The sequence below is a fragment of the Octopus bimaculoides genome, chromosome 13, assembly GCF_046866305.1.
Source record: "Octopus bimaculoides isolate indiv1 chromosome 13, ASM4686630v1, whole genome shotgun sequence".
Classification (NCBI taxonomy): Eukaryota; Metazoa; Mollusca; class Cephalopoda; order Octopoda; family Octopodidae; genus Octopus; species Octopus bimaculoides.
Genome location: NC_142940.1, coordinates 41288219 through 41310100, shown reverse-complemented (window position 1 = coordinate 41310100; position 21882 = coordinate 41288219). Strand labels below are relative to the sequence as shown.

Sequence of the window (21882 nt, the reverse complement as noted above, 5' to 3'; positions counted from 1 at the left end):
CGAAATTTGGAGTACAATTATCATCAAATAAAAATCAAGGGCGATAACTCGAGTAAAAAGTTTTAAAGGTTGCGTCCCTTGACAGAATTTGGTGCGGGCACAATATGCAATGTCTGATTCTTTAGTTTCATGAGCCGAGTCACATGTTCTATGAATTGAATCACCGTGTAACTGGCTGAGTATTCCGCAGACATGTAATATATGTGTGTCGAACAAGGCACAACTAATGGTAATTACACATTTTTTCTCTAACACTGCCAGAATCAGTGTGTGACAAAGCCATAACGTTTGAACTACTGGTACAATCCACACAATAGGCTTCTATACAGTTTCTGTTTACCCAAAGGTTATTGAAAATAACATGTCTCTGTAGTGGGATGGAGCCCAGGGACTTGTGGTTACAATGTGATTTTAACCATTCGCCCATATATATAGACTCAGATGTGGCAAGAAGCTTGCTTCCCAACCACATGGTTCTGGGTTCAGTCCCACTCTATGGCACCTTAGGCAAGTGTCTTTTACTATAGCCCTGGGCCAACCAAGGCCTTGTAAGTGGATTTGGTAGATGGAAACTGAAAGAAGCCCGTCGTATATGTATATGTTTGTTGCCCACACCGTCGCTTGACAACCACAATGTTGGTGTGTTTATGTCCCGTATCTTAGCAGTTTGGCGAAAGACAGATAGAATAAGTAATTGGCTTACAAGGAATAAGTGTTGGGATCGATTTGTTCGACTAGAGGCAGTGGTCCAGCATGGCAGCAATCAAATGACTGAAACAAGTAAAAGAATATATATATATAAACATGTACTGTTCTGTGATAGAAAATTCATATATATATACGTTAAATAAAATGAGACAACAAAGCCAAAGGAGTGTAAAATTTCTAGAACATTTATAAAGCGAAAGGTAGTCTTACAGCTGTTTCAGAGATATGTAGGATATCTCATCATCAGAGACTATATAAGAGAGTTAAATAGAAGGAAAAATGAGAAAAATAAAAATAAAAATACAAGTTGGATGTAACATCCAACATATATTTTTATTCTTATATTTCCCTTTATACATCTCCCTTTCCAAAATAACTTCTTATACTGAACTTTACTATTTCCTTCTATCTATGTCATATCGTCTCTGATGATGGAATATCCTTCATATCTCTGAAACAACTGTAAGACTACCTCTCTTTTTATAAATGTCCTAGAAATTTCACATCGCCTTGGCTTTGTTGTCTCATTTTATTTAACGTATACATGCTCACATATGACCCGTGTTAGATTCTTCACTCATACTATTATCGATCCAGGAGTCTAAAAGTGGTACTCCTGTAGCACTTACATAGCCTTACCTACATTTTGGGTATTCTAGATTTCCAAAACCTCTCATATTATGTGTGCTTATACATGCAAAGATTCTTTTTCTTTCCAAGAAAGACAGGACAGTTGTTTTCATTTTATCCAATTATTTATTAAAAATCCGTTTTAAATACAAAAAAAATTAAAAAAATAAAATAATAAAAAGGAAAGTGAGTGGCAAAATAAAGAATCAAAAATAAAATTTTTCAACTAAAGTCCAAAGTAAAACACTAAGGTTGCCAAAAGCAGTCTGTGGAGTTGAGTCTGAATGTTCAAAATCATATTGTAAAAGAAGCAATTGAAATGAGATTCATATTCTCTAAAAAAAGTTTTGATATTCCTGAGGTAAAATCAGAATGTGCAAAAACAAAAGGGGGCGGGGCAAAATAAAACTATTAAACACGCGTTTCAAAAATAGTGTATGTGGAGAAAATATATATATTAGTCATTGTCCATTCAACATGAAATACTTCAGAAGGTAACTGTCAGAACATTGCAAGTGCTATAGCTTTCCATTTAATTCTGCTTTAGAATGTATGAGGGGATGCTGAAAAGTTCCTTGCTTTAAGGGTATCACAAAAGACCTGATTGGAAGCCCAACCTTTCTGATTTCTTTTTTACAGGGATTAGAAAAAAACTGAAGGACCACTGCTATAACCTTGTGAATCTGAGAGGGGAATATGCTCAATAGAATCATAATTAACTGATCCTCTTGTATTTTCTTTTACCCAAAGCCAGAAACTTCTCAGCACCCCCTCATATGTATAGCTATCTTATCTATCTCTATATGTATTGTTTAAGGTTGCCAAAAGCAGTCTGTGGAGTTGAGTCTGAATGTTCAAAATCACATATATATATATGCACACACACACACACACACACACACACACACACACACACACACACACACACACATATATATATCATATTTGGGGATGGTCGGTCATGTTACACACATCTACATACATATCTATACTTACATATACAAGTGCCAGCTCCTGCATTTGATCAACAGAAGGGGAAAGGTTGATGAAAGTGCCAAACTCACCATTATCTTTCATTTGGTTTTCATTGTGCCTATCTTTGCCTATGGTCGTGAGTGTTGGATAACGACTGAAAGAGTACGATTGCAAATATAAGTGGCTGAAATGGGGTTCTTTTGAAGGGTCTCTTCAGGTTAAGCCAAAACTTCTTCCCATTCAGTGGTCACAGTGATCAGGATGTTGCTGGAAAGAATCACAAGACAGATTCTGCAAGCCGAGCTAACCAGCAGGATACTTCAGAGTAGAGCAAGAATGAGATGGCTGCATAATACACTAAGTCTTAGTTGAACACACTTGGGAATCCAGCTGGAAAGTCTAATGGATGGTTCTTGCAGGACCCTATGGAAGACAAGCTGCCTGAGGACTCTACACATATGACCCTCCCAGGAACAATGGGCAGAGAAGATATTTATATATACACACACACATTCTTTTATTTATGTGTGTATGCATAGATATATGTGCTTTTATGTATATATATTTGACAGGAATGGCAACAAAAGAAAGAAAGAGACCTCGATATTATGCAAATAGAGGAATTTATCTGTAAAAATATGTGACACTTATTCAGTAGCCGTGATAAAACTCCGAGTTTCGGATGCCAGGGTGGGAGGTCCACACCAACATCTCTTCAGTTATCCAGCCATTGAAAATTCCTGTGAAAAAAACTCGGAGTTTTATCATGGCTACTGAATAAGTGTCACATATATTTACAGATATATATATATATATGTGTGTGTGTGTGTGTGTGTGTGTGTGTGTGAATATAAATATGTGCATGTGTGTATATAAATATATGTGTGTGTATGTATATATATATATATCAGGTTTAGTAAAAAGCAAGCAATGTTTTGAACCATGAATCTGTACCAGATTTTCACAGTTTTGAATCTTTTTTCTAAGTGTCTGATAATACAAACATAGACATGCTCAAATGCATCAATAAATTAACATTGATATTTTTTTTCACCGTTGTTACAATCATTTGAAATGGAACTCTCAAAGTGCGATATTCAAGCCATTTTGCTATTCAACTTCAAAAAAGGACATAAAGCAGCTGAAACTGCTCGCAATATCAATGAAACGTTTGGTGAGGAAATATTTCATTGTAGTTTCATTCAAATGTTTCCAGTGAGTAGTCAGCTCAAAAATGGTTTAAACAATTTAACAGTGGAGACCTGAGCCTTGAAGATCGTAAGCGTAATGGACGCCCATCTGTCATCGATGACGGTCAATTAAAGACTGTCATTGAGAAAGATCCACGTAAAGCCACTCGAGAACTGGCAACAGCACTTCAAGTTAGCCAGAAAACTGTGCTCAGAAAATCGATAAAATTCGACAATGGGTACCACATGATTTGGATGAAAATCACAAAATGCACAGATATGAAATTTGCTTGTCGCTTCTACTTTGTAACCAGACTGATCCATTTCTCAACCATATAACAATAGTAAAAATCGTTCTTCGCAGTGGTTCAACTAAAATGAAGTACCAAAAACCTTCCCTAAACCCGAGCTCTTCAAAAAGAAGGTTATAGTGACCATTTGGTGGTGTACTGCTGGACTCATCCACTATAAAACCTGGAAAAACTGTTACTGTAGAAACATACTGCCAAAATGAATGAAAAACTGCTGCTCCTCTGGTCAACAGAAGAGGGCCAATCATTCTTCATGACAATGCTCGACCACACGTTTCACTAATGATGCTCCAGAAGTTGAGGGAAATTGGCTACGAAGTTCTTCCCCACACAGCTTATTCCCCAGACCTTTCTCCTACCGACTACCACTTTTTCAAGCACTTTGATGATTTCCTTTGAGAGAAGGAGTTCAAAAATCAAATCGATGCTGAAAATGCATTTCATCATCTCCAGTACTTCAGATTTTTATGTTACCAAAATAAACAAACTCGAAACTTGTTGGCAAGAATGTGTTGATTGTAATGGTACTTTGATGAATAAAATTTCCACATTATTGTGGTGAATTTTGTGTTTCAAAACGTTGCTAACATTTTACTCAGCCTGATATATATATATATATATATATTACTTGATGCTTTGTTACCAAGCTATTTTGATCACTGTCAACACCACACTACCTTCATCTTATCAGAAAATATAAAAAAATACTACTTCGAAAATAAGGCCTCAAGAACTCTCAAAGGATCTTGATTCCTTTTTATCAGCAGAAAAAATTTATATCTTATCAGGAGACTTTTTTTTTTTTGTTTTTTTGTGGATTTTGACAAAAACAAACAACAAAACCAAGCTATTCTTCAATAATGTTTGGAAACACATAATATAAGTTTTTAAACCTAACCCTAATTTCTGAAATACCAATGATAACCACTAACCTTTGGTTCAAAAGAGATCAATATTTGATATGTGACACTGATTGGAATATGGAGGTAAGTGGGGGTAGGGGGTGGGGTTGAAAGAAATGGAGATGTTTCATGATTTTTTTTTTTCTTTGCATAAATGAACAAATGGACATATTTGGTGTTATTCCTCAACCATCTTTGAATAATCATGCGGAACAAGTTTGTAACACTTTGGTTCAGCGGTGTATTTAGAAATAACATGATATTTCTATTATTAAACAAAGCAATGCTGGAAGACTAAAACTGACAGTACCTTTACATATCGAAGACATAAAATGGCTTAGGAAAGTCTTTTACTCCTTGGCTGTTTGTTCTACTGGAATTTGGATTATGTGGACAAAATTTTTGATAGAAAAAGAGGATAAATAAAATGAAGACAAGAAGTTCACTTATGTGAAGTAAAAATTAGTTAAGTTTGTCAATATATATGTAAAAATAAGTCGAGAACAATTCAGGTGAACAATAAGTTTTAAAAAGAGGAGGTAAAAATCAGTGGATGTGAATTTACTGATCATCGTTACTTAATTTGAATATTAAATTATATGTAATTAATCAAGCAAAGAGCAACTCCTTTACCCTAATGTCACGTATTATTAATTGCGTAAGCAAACGACCAATGTGTTGACGTGCTCTTTCATGATAAGTATAGAAACTGCACAAAATTCTTTTGCATTTTGCTTAATATCTGTAGACATATGATTTGCTGTTGTTTCATGTCTTTATACACACAGAAAGAAGGAATACTAAACAATAGCTTACGTTGTTGTAGATGATATTGTATCTAATATCCCACAATATTGCATTGCATATTTCTGTTAAGTGTTACTAGGGATAAAATTAAACTAAATTTCATCATCATTAATGCAGAAAAGTAAAATCATGATGGGAATATTTTGAATTTCAGTGACAAAACTATAATTAGGAACTAAAAAGAAACCCCATAAAAATGAATGCATAATAAAAAAAAAAAAAAATTAATTGAAACCATAATTAGCTAACAGCAGTCTTTTGTGCAGTTCTGTGAGTTCAGTGCTTTTACTCAGAATTTTGAATGTGAGCAAGCAAAACTGATATGTAATCAATTGCAATTGTGAAATAAGTTTTGTAACTTGTTAACAAATGAATTACATGTACTATGGGTGAAAAAATGTGTAATTAATCTAATTGGACGTGTCTCTTAGACTCACGTAATATAATTAAAAAACTGTTTTCATTTAAAAATAGACAGGTGTGTATGCGTGCGTGTAATTTAGTTGGTAACAGTAAAATTGTGCCCAGGCCAGTGGCAATGTTATTTTTTTCTATGACAGAACCAGGAAAGTAATCAAAAGAAACAATAATTAAAAAACAATCTATTTAAACCAAGGGACACATCATTGGAGTAAACGAAGACTGCAGATTGAGAATTGGTTAGTTGGAAAATATCTACCACAACAATGAATCTGCTTTCAATGTAGACATCATTGTTACTCAACAATCTCAGACCATTTATGTTCCACTCTGCCAAACTGCAATATGAAAATAATTATAATTGTATTATTGGCCGCAAGGGCATACAGAAACAAGAAACACACACATACAAGGGGATTTGTATACATACAAAGTTTTACAACAAAAACAATGGGTAACATATAACAAAGAATAATTCCCCAAAAGGTGACGGCTTGAGAAGACCTCTCGGGGCTATTCGTGGAACCCTACAACAAACATAGTCACCCTGACCACAAAGACAAGTGCCCCCATCCCATCCTGGTTGCACCCTGGTGTCATGGACGCTGATTCTGAATGTAAAATATTCATGCACATCATGAATAATAATGTTTCAAATTTTAGCACAAAGTCAGCAATTTTGAGGGGAGAGTATTTGTTGATACTATCACCCCCAGTGTATAACTGGTATTTCGTCCCCCACCTAACTATATAAAGACTTCTCCATTGGAGTAAGACCATATCTAATTACTAGAAAAAGTGTCCTGCCTGAAAGTTATGTTCACGACCATACTGCTTAGTTCCTGGCAAGCTCCTGTTTGAGCACAGTGGTATGAGAAAAGCATTCCAGCCATGACCCTCCCATCGATTTTTCTGTATATATTAGGAAATCTGAATAAATAAACACCTGCATATAGCAATAATGGGGTAATAATTAACAACAGCAGAGAATATCTCCCTTCCATCTTTATCACATGGCATTTCCTCAAGAATTGTTTTCCCGGTCACTACCCTGCAGCAATAGGGGAGATAACAAATACGGCAATGTGATGCACCTACAGTGAGTTGAAGGTTAATATAATCAGTTATTACTCACAAGTGACTATCACCTACTAGGCTGTAGTATGCTTTCACAAATGATTTCAGGTGCCCAGATACAAACACCCAGTGCAACATGAAGGAAGTGACGGCTGGAGTGAGAGAGAGGTTTGCACCAGATCTTGGTCGGTAATGTGTACTGTACTGTTGCTTATTCTTTTAGGTGCCTATACAGTCATGAGCAGACATCGATATCTCTGTCAGCTGCCCTACCTATGACCTAATAGAAGGGTGAAGATGTAACAACTGGAGTGACAGAGGGCTGCACCAGCTTGTGGTCGATAACATGTACTATGCATTCGCCTATGTATTCACGAGAAAGCACAAACACCTCTGCTGGTCCTCTCATCCCCGATCTAGAGGAATGAGAACATTACGGAGGTGAACTGGCAGAATCATTAGTACGCCAGCCAAACCACTTAACGGCATTTCGTCCTTCCCTACGTTTAACAGCAGTGCATTAGCATGGCCGCAGCTTTCAGCTGAAACTATAGAAAAAAGAAAAAAAATTACATCTGAGTGATGGGGGGGGGGGGCTAACAAAAGCTTGTTAGTCTTCTCTCCTTATCTGTAGCAATGTAAAATGAAGTGCCTTGCTCAAAGACAAGACATTTTGCCTCATTCAGAAACTGAACTCACAACCATTTGATTGCAAGTAGAGCACTATAGTCACCAAGCACTGCAATTCTACAGGGTGTTGTTATAGTACTGTAATAGTTAAACAATCAATTATAATTTCTGAGTTGAGCGTTTCGACCGATTCAACAGTATGTCATCCATTTATGAAAGAGATGGTTGAAGAATATTCTTCAGAATTTATAAAGTTTCAAAGAAATCAAAATGTCTCAGAACATTGTTAGTGCTTACCTGGATATCCATGAGAGTTGACAGAAAACGGTTCGTTAGCTCAGCACCATTGTCCATTGTTGGTAATGCAAATTTTTCTTCGTTAAACAGGATTCTTTCAACTGGACAGACAACACAAGCAGTTCCAGCACCAAAAACTTCTATTATCTGAGAGACAGAATCAAAACAAAAATGGAAACAAACACTATACAACAATGAAAATATTGGTTTCAAATTTCGGCACAAGGCCAGCAATTTGGGGGAGGGGGTAAGTTGATTACTTATTTTATCAACCCTAGAAGGATGAAAGGCAAAGTCGACCTTGGCAGATTATGAATTCAAAACATTAAGACAGACAAAAAGGCTGCCAAGCATTCAGTCTAGCATATTATTGATTTCATGTTTTGGCACAAGGCCAGCAGATTCAGGTTAGGTGTAAGTCAATTTCATCGACCCCAGTGTTAAACTGGTACTTATTTTATCGACCCCGAAAAGATGAAGGGAAAGTCAGCCTTAGCAGAATTTGAACTCAGAATGTAAAAACAAACAGAATGCTGCTAAGCACCGTGTCCAGCATGCTAACGATTCTGCCAGTCAGTCACCTTGCAATGATGTAAACATTGAAGACATATTTTTATGTGGTCTTGTTTTCAACATATGAGCACCCATTTGTTCAGATCAACCTCATATCCTACTAATTGAATTATTGAGCAAAGTGGCTGAATATTCCAGACACATGTACCCTTAATGTAGAATTAGTGTGAAACTATGTGACTAAGCCAGACTTTTGAATGCCCTTCCTAAACCAGCCACCCAACAGAGTGAACCAAGTGCTTTTTACATGGCACTAGCACAGGTGAGGTCAGTTTCAGCATGGTTTTCACAGATAGATGCCCATCCAAATGCCAACCACTTCACAGTGTGGACTGGTTGTTTGTGCTTGGATGTAGTGCAATGTTAGAGATACAGATGAAAATATAAGTGGTCGAAAACGGCTTTTGCCAAACAGCTTGCACAAATCATTTGTTTATAGGGATCAAATGCTCATGCTGCACATTAACCCACTCTCTCCATCAAATCGCCGTTGTCTGAACAGGTGCACTGTGTACCAGATGATTAACGAACTCTGACATCAGGTTATTAGTATTGCTATATCTAATCCTGTGCGTGTGCATAGAACTTACCCTTTTTTCTTTCAGCGCTGTCAAAAACTTTTTCATGTTAACCTCCTTCTCAGATACTTTGAATTCATTCTGGAATTAGAAACGTGTTGAAAATTTTAAAAAAAGGGAAGAAAGAACAAAATAAAAACTATGGAAGGCATCGCACAAATGAAAAATAAATAAGACAGGTAACCACAAAGTGTGTGTATGGATGTGCAACTGTTATTTTACTTTTTCTCTCTCCCTCCCTCTCTTTCAATCTATGTACATACACACATATATAAACACATGCATTTACATATGTATCTGTTTTTGTATGTATATGTGTGTGTGTGTGTGTGTGTGTTATGTGTGTATGTATATATTTGTCCGCCTTTACATTCCTCCATGGCAAGGTTTAATTTGTGTATACAAATTTAATTTGCGGTCCATGGGAAGAGCGGTTTTAATGATGCATCCTACCCAGCTCTTCGAAACGCCGGTGTTAAAACGGGGGTAGCTGATGAACGAGAATGTTCTCTATGTGGCTTGTGTGTTTTCTCGTCTACGTTTTGTTTGCAATGTCCTGTACCCAGATATGCACCTATACATACAGGTGGATGTCGGTATGCACATACCTGTACGTATATATGCATATACTCATTTACTATTTGTTTTATATCGAAACCTTTGGAAATGTGCTGTGCGTGAGAAGACCCGGCAAGCCAAGTAAGATCGTTGCCAGTGCCCCTGGACTGGTTCTTGTGCGGGTGGCACATGAGATGCACCATTTTGAGCGTGGCCGTTGCCAGTACCGCCTGACTGGCTCCCGTAGGATTTTCGAGCGAGATCGTTGCCAGTGCCCCTGGACTGGCTTGTGCGGGTGGCACATAAAAGACACCATTTCGAGCGTGGTCGTTTTCGTGCGGGTGACACGTAAAAGCACCCACTACACTCTCTGAGTGGTTGGCGTTAGGAAGGGCATCCAGCTGTAGAAACTCTGCCAAATTAGACTGGAGCCTGGTGTTGCCATCCGGTTTCACCAGTCCTCAGTCAAATCGTCCAACCCATGCTAGCATGGAAAGCGGACATTAAACGATGATGATGATATATATATATATATATATATATATATGTATGTATATATGTGTGTGTGTGTGTGTGTGTATGTATGTATTAAAGAGTTGAGTCTTCACAGATGAGACTTTAGTTATTCTTTCTCCCTTCCGTTTTCACATTTTTTGCAGCAGCAAATATATGCCTGTTGGTCAAGATGTGCACAAAGAAACTAATATTCGGTAGAAGAAAAAGTGTTCCCAGAATAAATTACTCGCAATGTTTTGCTATGTCACAGCATCATTATTCTGCCAGTTACTGTAACCTTCTTTACTTCAACAAGCTGCGGGCTGTCACAGACAGGAAGCATCTTCTGTTGTCCGTCTATACTTTGAGGAATCTATTTTGCCCTTCTGTTGAAATGCTTAAGAATCCAAGAATTACTGTCTTCCTCTTCCTCTTTCTATTTCTTCCAGTCTTTCTCTGCCACATGGTTTTTTTTTTTCATTTATATATGATATTACTTTTAAATATGGAATTATATGTACATAAGTACAGACGTGGCTGTGTGGTTAAGAAGCATGTGATTTCATGTTCAGTTCCACTGCACAGCACCTTAGGCAAGTGTGTTCCACTACAACCCCAGCTCAACCAATGTCATGTGAGTGAATTAGGTAAACAGAAACTGTGTGGAAGCCTGTCATACATACATATATACATACAGAATCACCATCACCACCTTTACAATCATCATCACCGAGCTGATGTTCTGTTTGTCATCCTCGTATAGGTCAGATGGAATTTATTGAGACATATTTTCTACAGCCCTGAGGCCCTTCCTGTCACCGAACCATACCCGTTTCCAAGAGAAGTAATATTTCCTGATGGCCAAACATGTTTATGCAGAATATTGGAAATGAATGACACTGCTTGTATGACAGTGACTCTCACTTACAACTATCATGCAATGTCAAAACAAGGAGACACACGCACACGTACATTTGCATAAACACACATACACACACACACACACATATATATATATATATATATATATATATATATACACACACACACATGTATGGTTACATATATTTTTTTATCTTTTAACCCGTTTCAGTCATTGGACTCTGGCCATGCTGGGGCACTGTCTTGAAGGGTTTTAGTCGAACGAATCAACCCCGTGATATTTTTGTTAAGTTTGGTATTTATTCTATCAGTCTCTTAACTGAACTGCTGTTATAGGGATGTAAACAAACCAACACTGGTTGTAAAATGGTGGTAGGGATGTGTGACAAACACACACACACTTATACAATGAACTTCCACACAGTTTCTATCTACTGAATTTACTCAAAAGGCATTGGTTGAAATAAGATTTTTGTAGAAGATACTTGCCTATGGTGCTGTGCAGTAGGACTGAACTCAAAACTATGTAACTGCAAGGTGAGCATCTTAACCTCATAGCCATGCCTACGTCTACATGCACACTAACATTTCATGCAAGCAATGAATATGTTTGTCTAGAATTTTTCTAGCTTTTACATGTTCACTGTATTTAGTGCCAAAAGCTTACAACCATGATAACAGCATTGAAGTTTATACACAAACATCATACAATGTACCCTTCAGTGGAGGAGGGAATCCCCTTGTCAGCAGAGATATATAGAGAAAGGAAGAAAGAAAGAGACAGATATATATATGTGTGTGTGTGTGTGTGTGTGTGTGTGTGTGTATGTATGTATGTAGAGAGAGAGTAAAAAAAAATTATAAAAGAAGTTTAGGACTTGCTGAAACTAAATACATACCCAACCACGGGCCAATTCTAAAAGACTTCTCCGGGTGACTCCAGGTAAGATGAGTCCATTGAGAGGAGGTGTGATTAGTTCTTTCTCTGTCAAAAAAAAAAAAAAAGGTAAAGGAAACCAATTACTACTATATTGAAGCAAGAAGTGGTGGCTAGAACAAGTTAAAGAACAAATAAAAATAATGTATATAAGGTGGTATCAAAAAGTTCCTGGACTAGTTCTGTAGCGCCAACAGATGGTAGCACATGGTTGTGTGCACAGTGAGAGCTAGCAGTGACCTTTATGAAGCAGTGTACCAAGTGACATCACAGTGTTTACTTCACAAGTTGTGGAATCTGTGCTTTTGTGATCACGTGTATGCTGTAGTCTGCGATTTTGCCATGGACAAGAACAAAGAGCCAATGTGAAATCTTCTGTTAAACTTGGAAACTCTGCTACAGAGATATTGAGCATGCTTTGGCAAGCTTACGGTGATGAGGCAACGAGTTGTATGCAATGTTTCAAGTGGTATGGGCACTTCAAAAGTGAAAGAACATCCCTGGAAGATGATAAGCAATCTGGAAGACCTGCTACAAGCATCACCCCCAGAAAAGTGGTATTGTGCGTTGAGAATTCATCCCCCAGGGCCAGAATGTCAGTTGAGAGTTCTACTGCCATGTTTTGTAGTGTCTGAGGGAGGACATTTGGTGAAAGCGACCGGATCTGTGGAGCAAGAAGAATTGGATTCTTCACGATGACAATGCACCCCTGTCACTGAGCTCTCCTCACTTGAGTTTCTCCCCAGAAACATGGTATTGCTTCTAAATGCTTGAAGCGCTAGGAAAGCCGCATTCAGCTACCAGTAGCTGGGGCCCTACATATGAATCCTATCTAGGTCGACTGTGCAGATCACAAATCTGTAATCTGTGTAGCTGATGACTTTGATATTATTATTATTATTGTGGTGAGCTGGCAGAATTGTTAGAATACTGGCCAAAATGCTTCATAGCTTTTCATCCATCTTTATGTTCTGAATTTGAATTTTGTCAAGGTTGACTTTGCCTTTTCTCCTTTGAAGCTGAACACTGGGGTTGATGTAACTGACTTATCCACTCCCACAAAATTAGTGGCCTTGGGGCAAAATTTGAAATCATTATTAGTATTGTTTTATTTTGCCTGTGGCTATATAAGATTTCTTTAATACCGACCTCCGTCGTCGTTAATCCAATAGATGAAGAGATTCATGGTGCCAACTTCTGTCAATTGGTGATCCTCTCCAAACAACCAGAGAACTTGCTGGCAATTCTGCTGAAAAGCTTCAACTTGTGGCAATAACGTGGGAGCATAGTTCCTGTAAAAGTAAGATAAGAGTGAGTAAACAGAGAACTCTCATGTTTTCCATACAAATAACAAATCTAAAAAACAGTCTAGCCATTTATCCGAAGCAAATTAGAGTAAAGCTGGGTCACCACCCATGAGGCCGGTGTTTAAAAGGACACTGCTAACTTATACATTAAAGCTTTGACATCTGGCAACTGACTTGGTTGACACTCACAAGATTATATTATCCACCATCTTTCCAACAACAACCATGGGCACCATTTTGGATTCCATGTCTAACACTCGTGGACATGATAACAAAATAAAAAAATAAAGCATAGCACACAACTTTCACAAAGATTTTTTCATGCACAGAATTGCTGAAGTTGTTAGCTGTCAGGACACTGCATCCTTCAAAGCTTCCATGCTTCCTGAAATTTGCTGCAGTACACCTGAAGCTCCCAACCCAATTTTTATTTTTAAAGACTTTTACACTGTTCACTCCCTGTGCATATTCTATGTACTGTTCATGCAGTTTTGGTTACTTTTTCTGATGAGCTGCAGTGCACCTGAGCACTGTATACCATAAGTTTATTATTACTATTTATTATATTCTCTTGAAGTTTTCTTCAGCTCAGAGTAAACATACGATTATGCAGTTCAAGTCCAGTCTCACCAAGGATAATTCAATCTTTCTAGTATTGGTACCATGCAGAAGTGCAATCAGTATGCTTTGTAAAATAGTTGCTATTAGTAAAGGCAACCAACCATAAACCAAATGACACATTTAGTCTTTCTTCAGAAGGTGCAGCTCCAATGGGAGACAATTGATGACAATGACGACGACGATAAAATGTCTATTCTTGTGGGAAAAAAAAAAAGCTGCCCGTCTAATTTATCAAAAAAAATATTGCTTCATGCTCAAATTTGATTTCAACTCTTGAATGAAAGTTATGAGGGGCCATTCAAAACAAGACAACACCCACTTTCCTGTAAACATTATATTTGCACTCAAAACACACTCTAATAAATTACTCTTAATTTATACTAGTGATTCTCAACCGGGGTCCACACAAAATTTTGCTGTTAAAATTTGTACAATTCTTTTCTATTCTAGGCACAAGGCCTGAAATTTTGGGGAAGTGGGCCAGTCGATTAGATCACCCATAATATGCAACTGGTACTTAATTTATTGACCCCGAAAGGATGAAATGGCAAAATCGACCTCGGCGGAATTTTAACTCAGACGAAATACCGCTAAGCATTTCGCCCGGCGTGCTAACGTTTCTGTCAGGTCGACGCCTTAATTTGTACAATAAATAGGTTATACTTCTACACTTCACAAAGTATTTCTATTCTTTTATACAATTCCTAATAATATTTAACAACAAAAATACAGGAGGATTTTTTTTATATACATCAAATGGCTATGGAGGTCCAGTAGAGTAAAATAAGAATCAAAGGGGTCAATAGGTAAAAACTGGATGAAAACCACTGATTTATACGAAAAAAAAAAAAAAAATCAATACAATTTGTCTCCTGAAAGGATTTTTTAAATATATTGCTGTAAGGGAGATAATAGTGAAAAAAAAAGTAACATTTGCTTCCCCTGATAAAACGATTTCTGATGTAGATAAATACAAAAATGCAGATCCTGCAATCAGATTTATTAGATTATATTAATATTTTGATAGGTATTTTATCAATCTTCTCGGGGTGACAGGCAAAACCAAATGTGAATTTTCACGGTGTAAATTTTCTTGACGTTTAGTATTCGTATAGGCGTAGGAGTGGGTGTGTGGTAAGGAGCTAGCTTACCAACCACATGGTCCCGGGTTCAGTCCCACTGCGTGGCATCTTGGGCAAGTGTCTTCTACTATAGCCTCGGGTCGACCAAAGCCTTGTGAGTGGATTTGGTAGACGGAAACTGAAAGAAGCTCGTCGTATATATGTATATATATATATGTATGTGTGTGTTTGTCCCCCCCCCCCCAACATCGCTTGACAACTGATGCTGGTGTGTTTATGTCCCCGTAATTTAGCGGTTCGACAAAAGAGATCGATAGAATAAGTACTAGGCTTCTAAAGAATAAATCCTGGGGTCGATTTGCTCGACTAAAGGCGGTGCTCCAGCATGGCCACAGTCAAAAGACTGAAACAAGTAAAAGAGTAAAAGAGTATGCAACACTGACAAGCTTACACTGTAACAAAAGATTTAAAATGATTTCATAAAGATGCAAACAGACATCAAATAGGATTAAGGTCATTAAATAGCAGAAGGAACTGTTTGAAAGGTCAAGAGGTTTGCTTCCCAAGTTCAGGGCTTTGGGTTCAATCCTGCAGCATGGAGGCTTGCAAGTGGATTTGCTGAGGGAAACTGAAAAAGGCCCATTGTGTACATACATACATACTGACAGATATATATACGCATACACACATATATACGTATTTCATTATTATCATGAACATGATCATTTAACGTCAGCTTTCCATGCTGGCATGGATTAGACCAGAGGTTCACAAAAATTTTGGGGCCACCGCCCCACTCATGGCCACATAATACCCTCAGTGCCCCCACCCCTATTTTTATGTAGAAATAAATGTTTTATATTTTACTAATTTAAATATATTATGAATCATTTGATATTTAATATGATATATAATTTGTATACAATACTATAATATTATAATAAATTCATAGCATCCCCCAATCTGCTGACTTCCTCCCAAAGCCTCCCTTTTCTCTACTACCTCCACTCCCACCACCCCCTTAGGCAGTACCCGTGCCCATCTGGACCGTCTCAATGCCCACGGGGGCATGGGAGCACCCACTTTGAGAACCTATGGTTTAGACGGTTTCACTGGAACTGGTAAGCCGGAGAGCTGCACCAAACACCAGTCTGATTTGGCTTGGTTTCTAAGGCTGAATGCCCTTCCTAAATGTCAGCCCCTCCAAGAGTGTAATGGGTGCGCCTTAACGTGCTACCAGCACGGGTGCTTTTAATTCCACATGTCTATGTATAGGTACTTGTGTGTTAGTATTTGTGTCTCCTAGTCTTGACATCAAGTAATGGTTATAAAGCAAGTGTTACCGTTCCTCATTTCTAGTCTTCTGTGAAAAGATGTCCAGTCAGAAGGAAATATTACCTGGTTTGGAAACAGGAGAGGGTTGGCAAGAGGAAGAAAATATGGTTATAGAAAACCTCAGTTCATAGAGTTTGATTCATTCCTGTCACCAGCTCCAGCTTGTTTCCAGTTTCTCATGATGCGACATATGTTCAAAGTATATTGAAAACAAAGGACACGGCTTGTACGATAGTGACACTCATTTACAATAATCATGCGATATCAAGACAAGGGAGACAAGACGGCAACACATATATATACACCAGAGGCGACTCCAGGTCATCAGCGTCACTTGGGCTCATCACAGATTTTGCCTAAGACATGCCTGTTTGAAGAATTTCATGTTTTCTGCAATGTTTCTAGCCCAAACAGCTTATTTTCTATATTTAGCACTATGTCTTTCTCCATTTCTAAGTTAAGGGCTAAAATAAAGCAACCCTGCAAAACACAACTGATCTTTACACACAGACGAACAGAATAACAGCAATTAAATTACGACAGCGGAGTGCTCAACAAACATCAACGATCTGACTGTTGCCTTTACTCTTGACAAGAGATGCCAGTTAGTCTTTTACACCTATTAGGGTCATTCCTATTAATCCGAGTTGCTGGATAATTTTTCGTTCCTTTAAGAATATCGTAGAAAAGAAACTTTTCATAGATTTGAATTTAAATCCTAATCTCTACAGAAATTTATTATTTTAAGAAAACATTGAATTTGAATTATTTTCAATTTTTACGATTATAGATCACGGTGGTGCATCAGCACGGCCGCAGCTCTGAGCTGAAACTTTGAAATGAAAAAATTGAAATGAAAATAGATAAAAAACTCGGGCTGTAACTTCTGAGCCCAAATCAGACACGTGTGAACGATGTCGAGAGAACGTCTGCTATGAATGATATTTTTTGACACAGGGCACCTTTAAGATGACTGCCAGATGCTGAATGAAAATAAATGAACTGCGACCAGGCTCAATAAAAGGAGCCTGAGTTATTGGCTGCAATTACATACTTGAAGTCAGTGTTAGCAGAAATTAAATCAGCTTGCAAATACATGTGCACTTCACTAAATTCATATTTGGACTAAGCCCGAACAGCCCAAGTACCAGAGTCGCCACTGATATACACACTCATATATAGACAGACTTATCTGTATATATTTATGTTATCAATGGGCCTTTATTTATTTATTTTTTTTCAGTTCTGTCTATCAAATCTCTCACAAGACCTTGGTTGGTTGGGGGCTGGGTGGGGGCCTACAATAGAAAATACGTACCATGGTGTCATACAGTGGGACTGAACCTGCAACCACGTGGTTGGGAAACAAACGTATCAAGCAAGATAATCTGAGTAGTGATACAAGGGACCATCATCATCGTCATCATCCCCGTTGCTGCAACAGCTACCACCACCATCACCACTAATAATACTATCAGGGTAACCAACACTACCACTACTACCAGGAAGCCACCATCTCCACCACCACCTCCATCATCATCATCATCATCATTGCTACAACAGCTACCACCACCATCACCACTAACAACACTACCACTATTGCCAAGAAGCCACCATTTCCACCACCACCACTACCACCACCTCCATCATCATCTTACACCTTACATCCAGTTTACCATGTTTATCAGTTGCTAAGTTGATTAGTGTGACTAACCCCTAGAAGGCAGTGTCCCAACAAAGCTGTTGTCCAATGGCTGCAACAAATAAAAGACAAAAAAAAAAGAATAAATACAAAGACAAAAACAAAACAAATTTGCTACTTACGATCCTATTTTATATTCCCCAGGACCTCCTGGCCATGATCGAACGTATCTGGGGTCAGCCATTAAGGTAACTGGTTTTATGCCTGTAGGAAAATAGGGTCCAACAGGAGAAGCAATGACAAATAATAAGGCTTTGTTGGGTGGGCTCACACCTAAAGTTGGCTGCAAAGAAAAGAAAAAAAAAAACAGTTAGAAATATATTTAGAAATTTGACCAAGAATGTAAAATGGATATGAATCCTGCAGTATTTAAACCAGTTGTCTCGAGCTGATATTCTACATGTTTTATGTCAGACCAGCCAGCTTCAGCTTCTCACACCTACCCTACAATGTCATCCTAAAAATATATAGCCACATAATCGAAATGTCAAAGCTGTGAGATAATGCATGATACATTCAAAACAATGGAAATAAATTACAGTATTTTAATGTGTATAAGGAACCCCACTAATTTTTGGGGCTTAAAATTTGGAAAAAAAAAAGGTTTTCTAAGTAATTATAATACTATCCATGTATAAAAAAACTCCCATATTTTTTTAACCTAATTTTTGACAAAAAACTGTTCCTTATACATATTAAAATACGGTAACTTTTAGCACATTGTTTGTTCTCCAAAATTGTTTCCTTGCCACTGCCCCCCCACCACAGCTACAGGGGAGGCAGTTTATTGTTATATTTTTATGGACAACAGGGTTCTCTATGGGGTTCTGAAAGACATGTAGAATTTTCCATATTCTATGACTATAAAAGTGGAAATCAAAGTGCAAGCATGACTGTGTGGTTAGGAAGTTCACTTAGCAACCATATGGTTTGGGGATCAGTCCCACTGCACAGCACCTTGGGCAAGTATCTTCTACAATAGCTCAGGACTAAACAATGCCTTGTGAGTGAATTTGGTACAGGGAAACTGTGCAGAAGCTTATCATGTGTGGTGGAGGTGTTTGTCACCACTCCTCCCAACCACTTGACAACTGCTATTAGACTGCTTATGTCCCTGTAATGTTGTTGGCACTCCGTCGCTTACGATGTCGAGGGTTCCAGTTGATCCGATCAACGGAACAGGCTGCTCATGAAATTAACGTGCAAGTGGCTGAGCACTCCACAGACATTTGTACCCTTAACATAGTTCTCGGGGATATTCAGCGTGACACAGTGTGACAAGGCTGACCCTTTGAATTACAGGCACAAGAGAAACAGGAAGTAAGAGTGAGAGAAAGTTGTGGTGAAAGAGTACAGCAGGGTTCGCCACCGTCCCCTGCCGGAGCCTCGTGGAGCTTTAGGTGTTTTCGCTCAATAAACACTCACAACGCCCGGTCTGGGAATCGAAACCGCGATCCTATGACCGCTGCCCTAACCACTGGGCCATTGCGCCTCCACCCCTGTAATGTAGCAGTTCAGTAAAAGAGATTGATAGCATAAGTACCAGACAACAGGGCTGCACAATCAGAAATGATGATCGGGTAAATGGCAGTGTGTATCTTATTAGGCAGGTAATATATATTAGTTCTTTCCAAGGTGGGTAGTAACACCCGTCAGGAGGCAATGGATAATTTTATAAGAATACTCCAGATAAAGAGAGCATTAGTGTATTAGTGACAATGGGGGCAATGACTGCAATTGTAAAGTTTTATTTCTATTTTTAATAAATGTTACAGAATTATATATTGCTTGTTAACCACAATAATAGATTTTGAAATGAGTGTAAGTAAATAAACAAAAACTGAATCTGTACAACCAATGTATGTGAATTATAAACAATGAACAAAAGTATGATGTGAAAAATACTGTGGAGATTTGTGGTCATTTCCATACATGCAATAAAGAGTCACTGCACCTTGTAGCATTAGATAGCATTTTGACTTGCTATAAATCAGGGGTTTTCAAACTTTTTGACTTGCGGATCCCTCTATATTTCAGGCTTTACCTTAGGGACCCCCTTATAAATGCTTATGAAATTTATACATAAATATTTGCTTAAAATAACATATATTTTTGCATTTATTTATTTAACAAACAGGTTTATAGTCAATTAAAAGATTTCGATTAAAAAACATATATAAAATCAAATTGCCCATAAAAAGTATTTGCTGTCTACGGACCCCCTGTGGTCCGTGGACCACAGTTTGAAAACCACTGCTATAAATTATTCGAAATAAGTGACACCTGTCCTGCCACAGACACACACAGAGGAGTGAGTGTGTTTGAATTGGTAATTATTATTATTATTATCTATTATTAATATTACTTGAGCTGGTAGAATTGTTTGCATGCTAGACATAATGCTTAGTGGTATTTTACTTGCCACTATGTTCTGGGTTCAAATTCCACTGAGGTTGATTTTGCTGTTCATCCTTTCAGGGCTGATAAATCAAGTACCAGTAAAACACTGGGGTTGATGTAAATGACTAGTCTCTTCTCCCCAAATTTCAGGCCTTGTGCTTTTAGCAGATAGGATTATTATTATTATTATTATTATTATTATTATTATTATTATTATTATTATTATTATTATTATTAAGGTGGCAAGCTGGCAGAATCTTTACCACACCAGACAAAACGCTTAGTAGCATTTGTGCTAACTCTACATTCTGAGTGTAAACCCCACCAAGGTCAAATTTGCCTTCCATCCCTCTGAGTGAATCAAGCCCAGTACTGGGTCAATGTTATCCATTAGTCCTCCCCACGAAATTTCTAGGCCTTGTACCTGTAGCAGAAAGGATGATTATTATTATTATTATTATAAGTAGTATAACTATTATGGTTTCCTTTCATCGTAACTTTATTTCAGCTATATTAGTACCAGACGTCCTCCGAAAGCCAAGTGTAGCAAGGGCACTTTTGTTTTGCTGTGCATGCTAAAATTATCACCACATTATTTTTTTCTTTTATTATTATTATTATTATTATTATTATTATTATTATTATTATTATTATTATTGTTATTATTATTGTTATTATTCAGGCAGCGAGTTGGCAGAATCGTTTGCAAGTTGGGCAAAATGCTTAGCAGTATTTCATCTTTTTTCTTTTTTTAGATAAGTAATTATGTACATTATTTACATTTGATGGATATTTGTCCTGATTCTGCTTGTTGTTAACACAATATTTCGGCTGATATACCCTCCAGCCTTCATCAGGTGTCTTGGGGAAATTTCGAACCTGGGTTCTCATTCTTAAGGTATTTCTCAATATTATTATTGTTCAGTAGTCTTATTTTTATAACGTGCTTTCACTTCACTACTGAGTGCAGCTCTGTGCGCCTTGGGTATGTGCTGTGGTTTGCTGTGGTGCTCTTATGTTTACTGTATTGAAAGTGTTTTGCGTAGAATGTGTGCAGTACCCAGTAGTGCAATTTTCTGTATGTTATATATATTTGTAAGTCCTGGTGTTTTTGTTATGTATTTGTCTGAATATTTTTTTATTATACCTAAGGCACCTACTATGATAGGAATTGTTTCTGTTTTTAGATTCCACATTCGAGTTATCTCTATTTCCAGGTCTTTGTATTTTGAAAGTTTTTCCATTTCTTTCAGAGAAACGTTGTCATATTATTATTATTATTATTATTCAGGTCACTGGGTGGCATTTTGTTTGTCTTTACGTTCTGAGTTTAAATTCCACCCAAGTCAACTTTGCTTTTTGGGGGTCGATGAAACAAGTACTAGTTGAACACTAGGGTCGATGTAATTGACTTATCCCCTCTTCCAAACCTGTTGGCCTTCAGCCAAAATTAGAAATCATTATT

At 37.6% G+C, this 21882-nt stretch overlaps 1 protein-coding gene across 4 annotated transcripts in view; it reads right to left on the bottom strand.

Moving 5' to 3' along the window:
* Positions 1 to 1444: 1444 nt before the first annotated feature.
* The window catches only part of LOC106879281 (branched-chain-amino-acid aminotransferase, cytosolic), a 345814-nt gene continuing 325376 nt past the window's right edge, over positions 1445 to 21882 (bottom strand). For all 4 annotated transcript variants that reach the window (XM_089361667.1, XM_089361668.1, XM_089361666.1 and 1 more), the window contains 6 exons: positions 18140 to 18300; positions 13120 to 13262; positions 11933 to 12018; positions 9111 to 9179; positions 7948 to 8094; positions 1445 to 6281 (listed from right to left, as the gene is read on the bottom strand). In XM_089361667.1, coding sequence (XP_089217793.1) covers positions 6240 to 6281; positions 7948 to 8094; positions 9111 to 9179; positions 11933 to 12018; positions 13120 to 13262; positions 18140 to 18300 — 648 coding nt within the window. In that variant the 3' untranslated portion in view covers positions 1445 to 6239. The remainder of the gene's footprint in view (positions 6282 to 7947; positions 8095 to 9110; positions 9180 to 11932; positions 12019 to 13119; positions 13263 to 18139; positions 18301 to 21882) is intronic.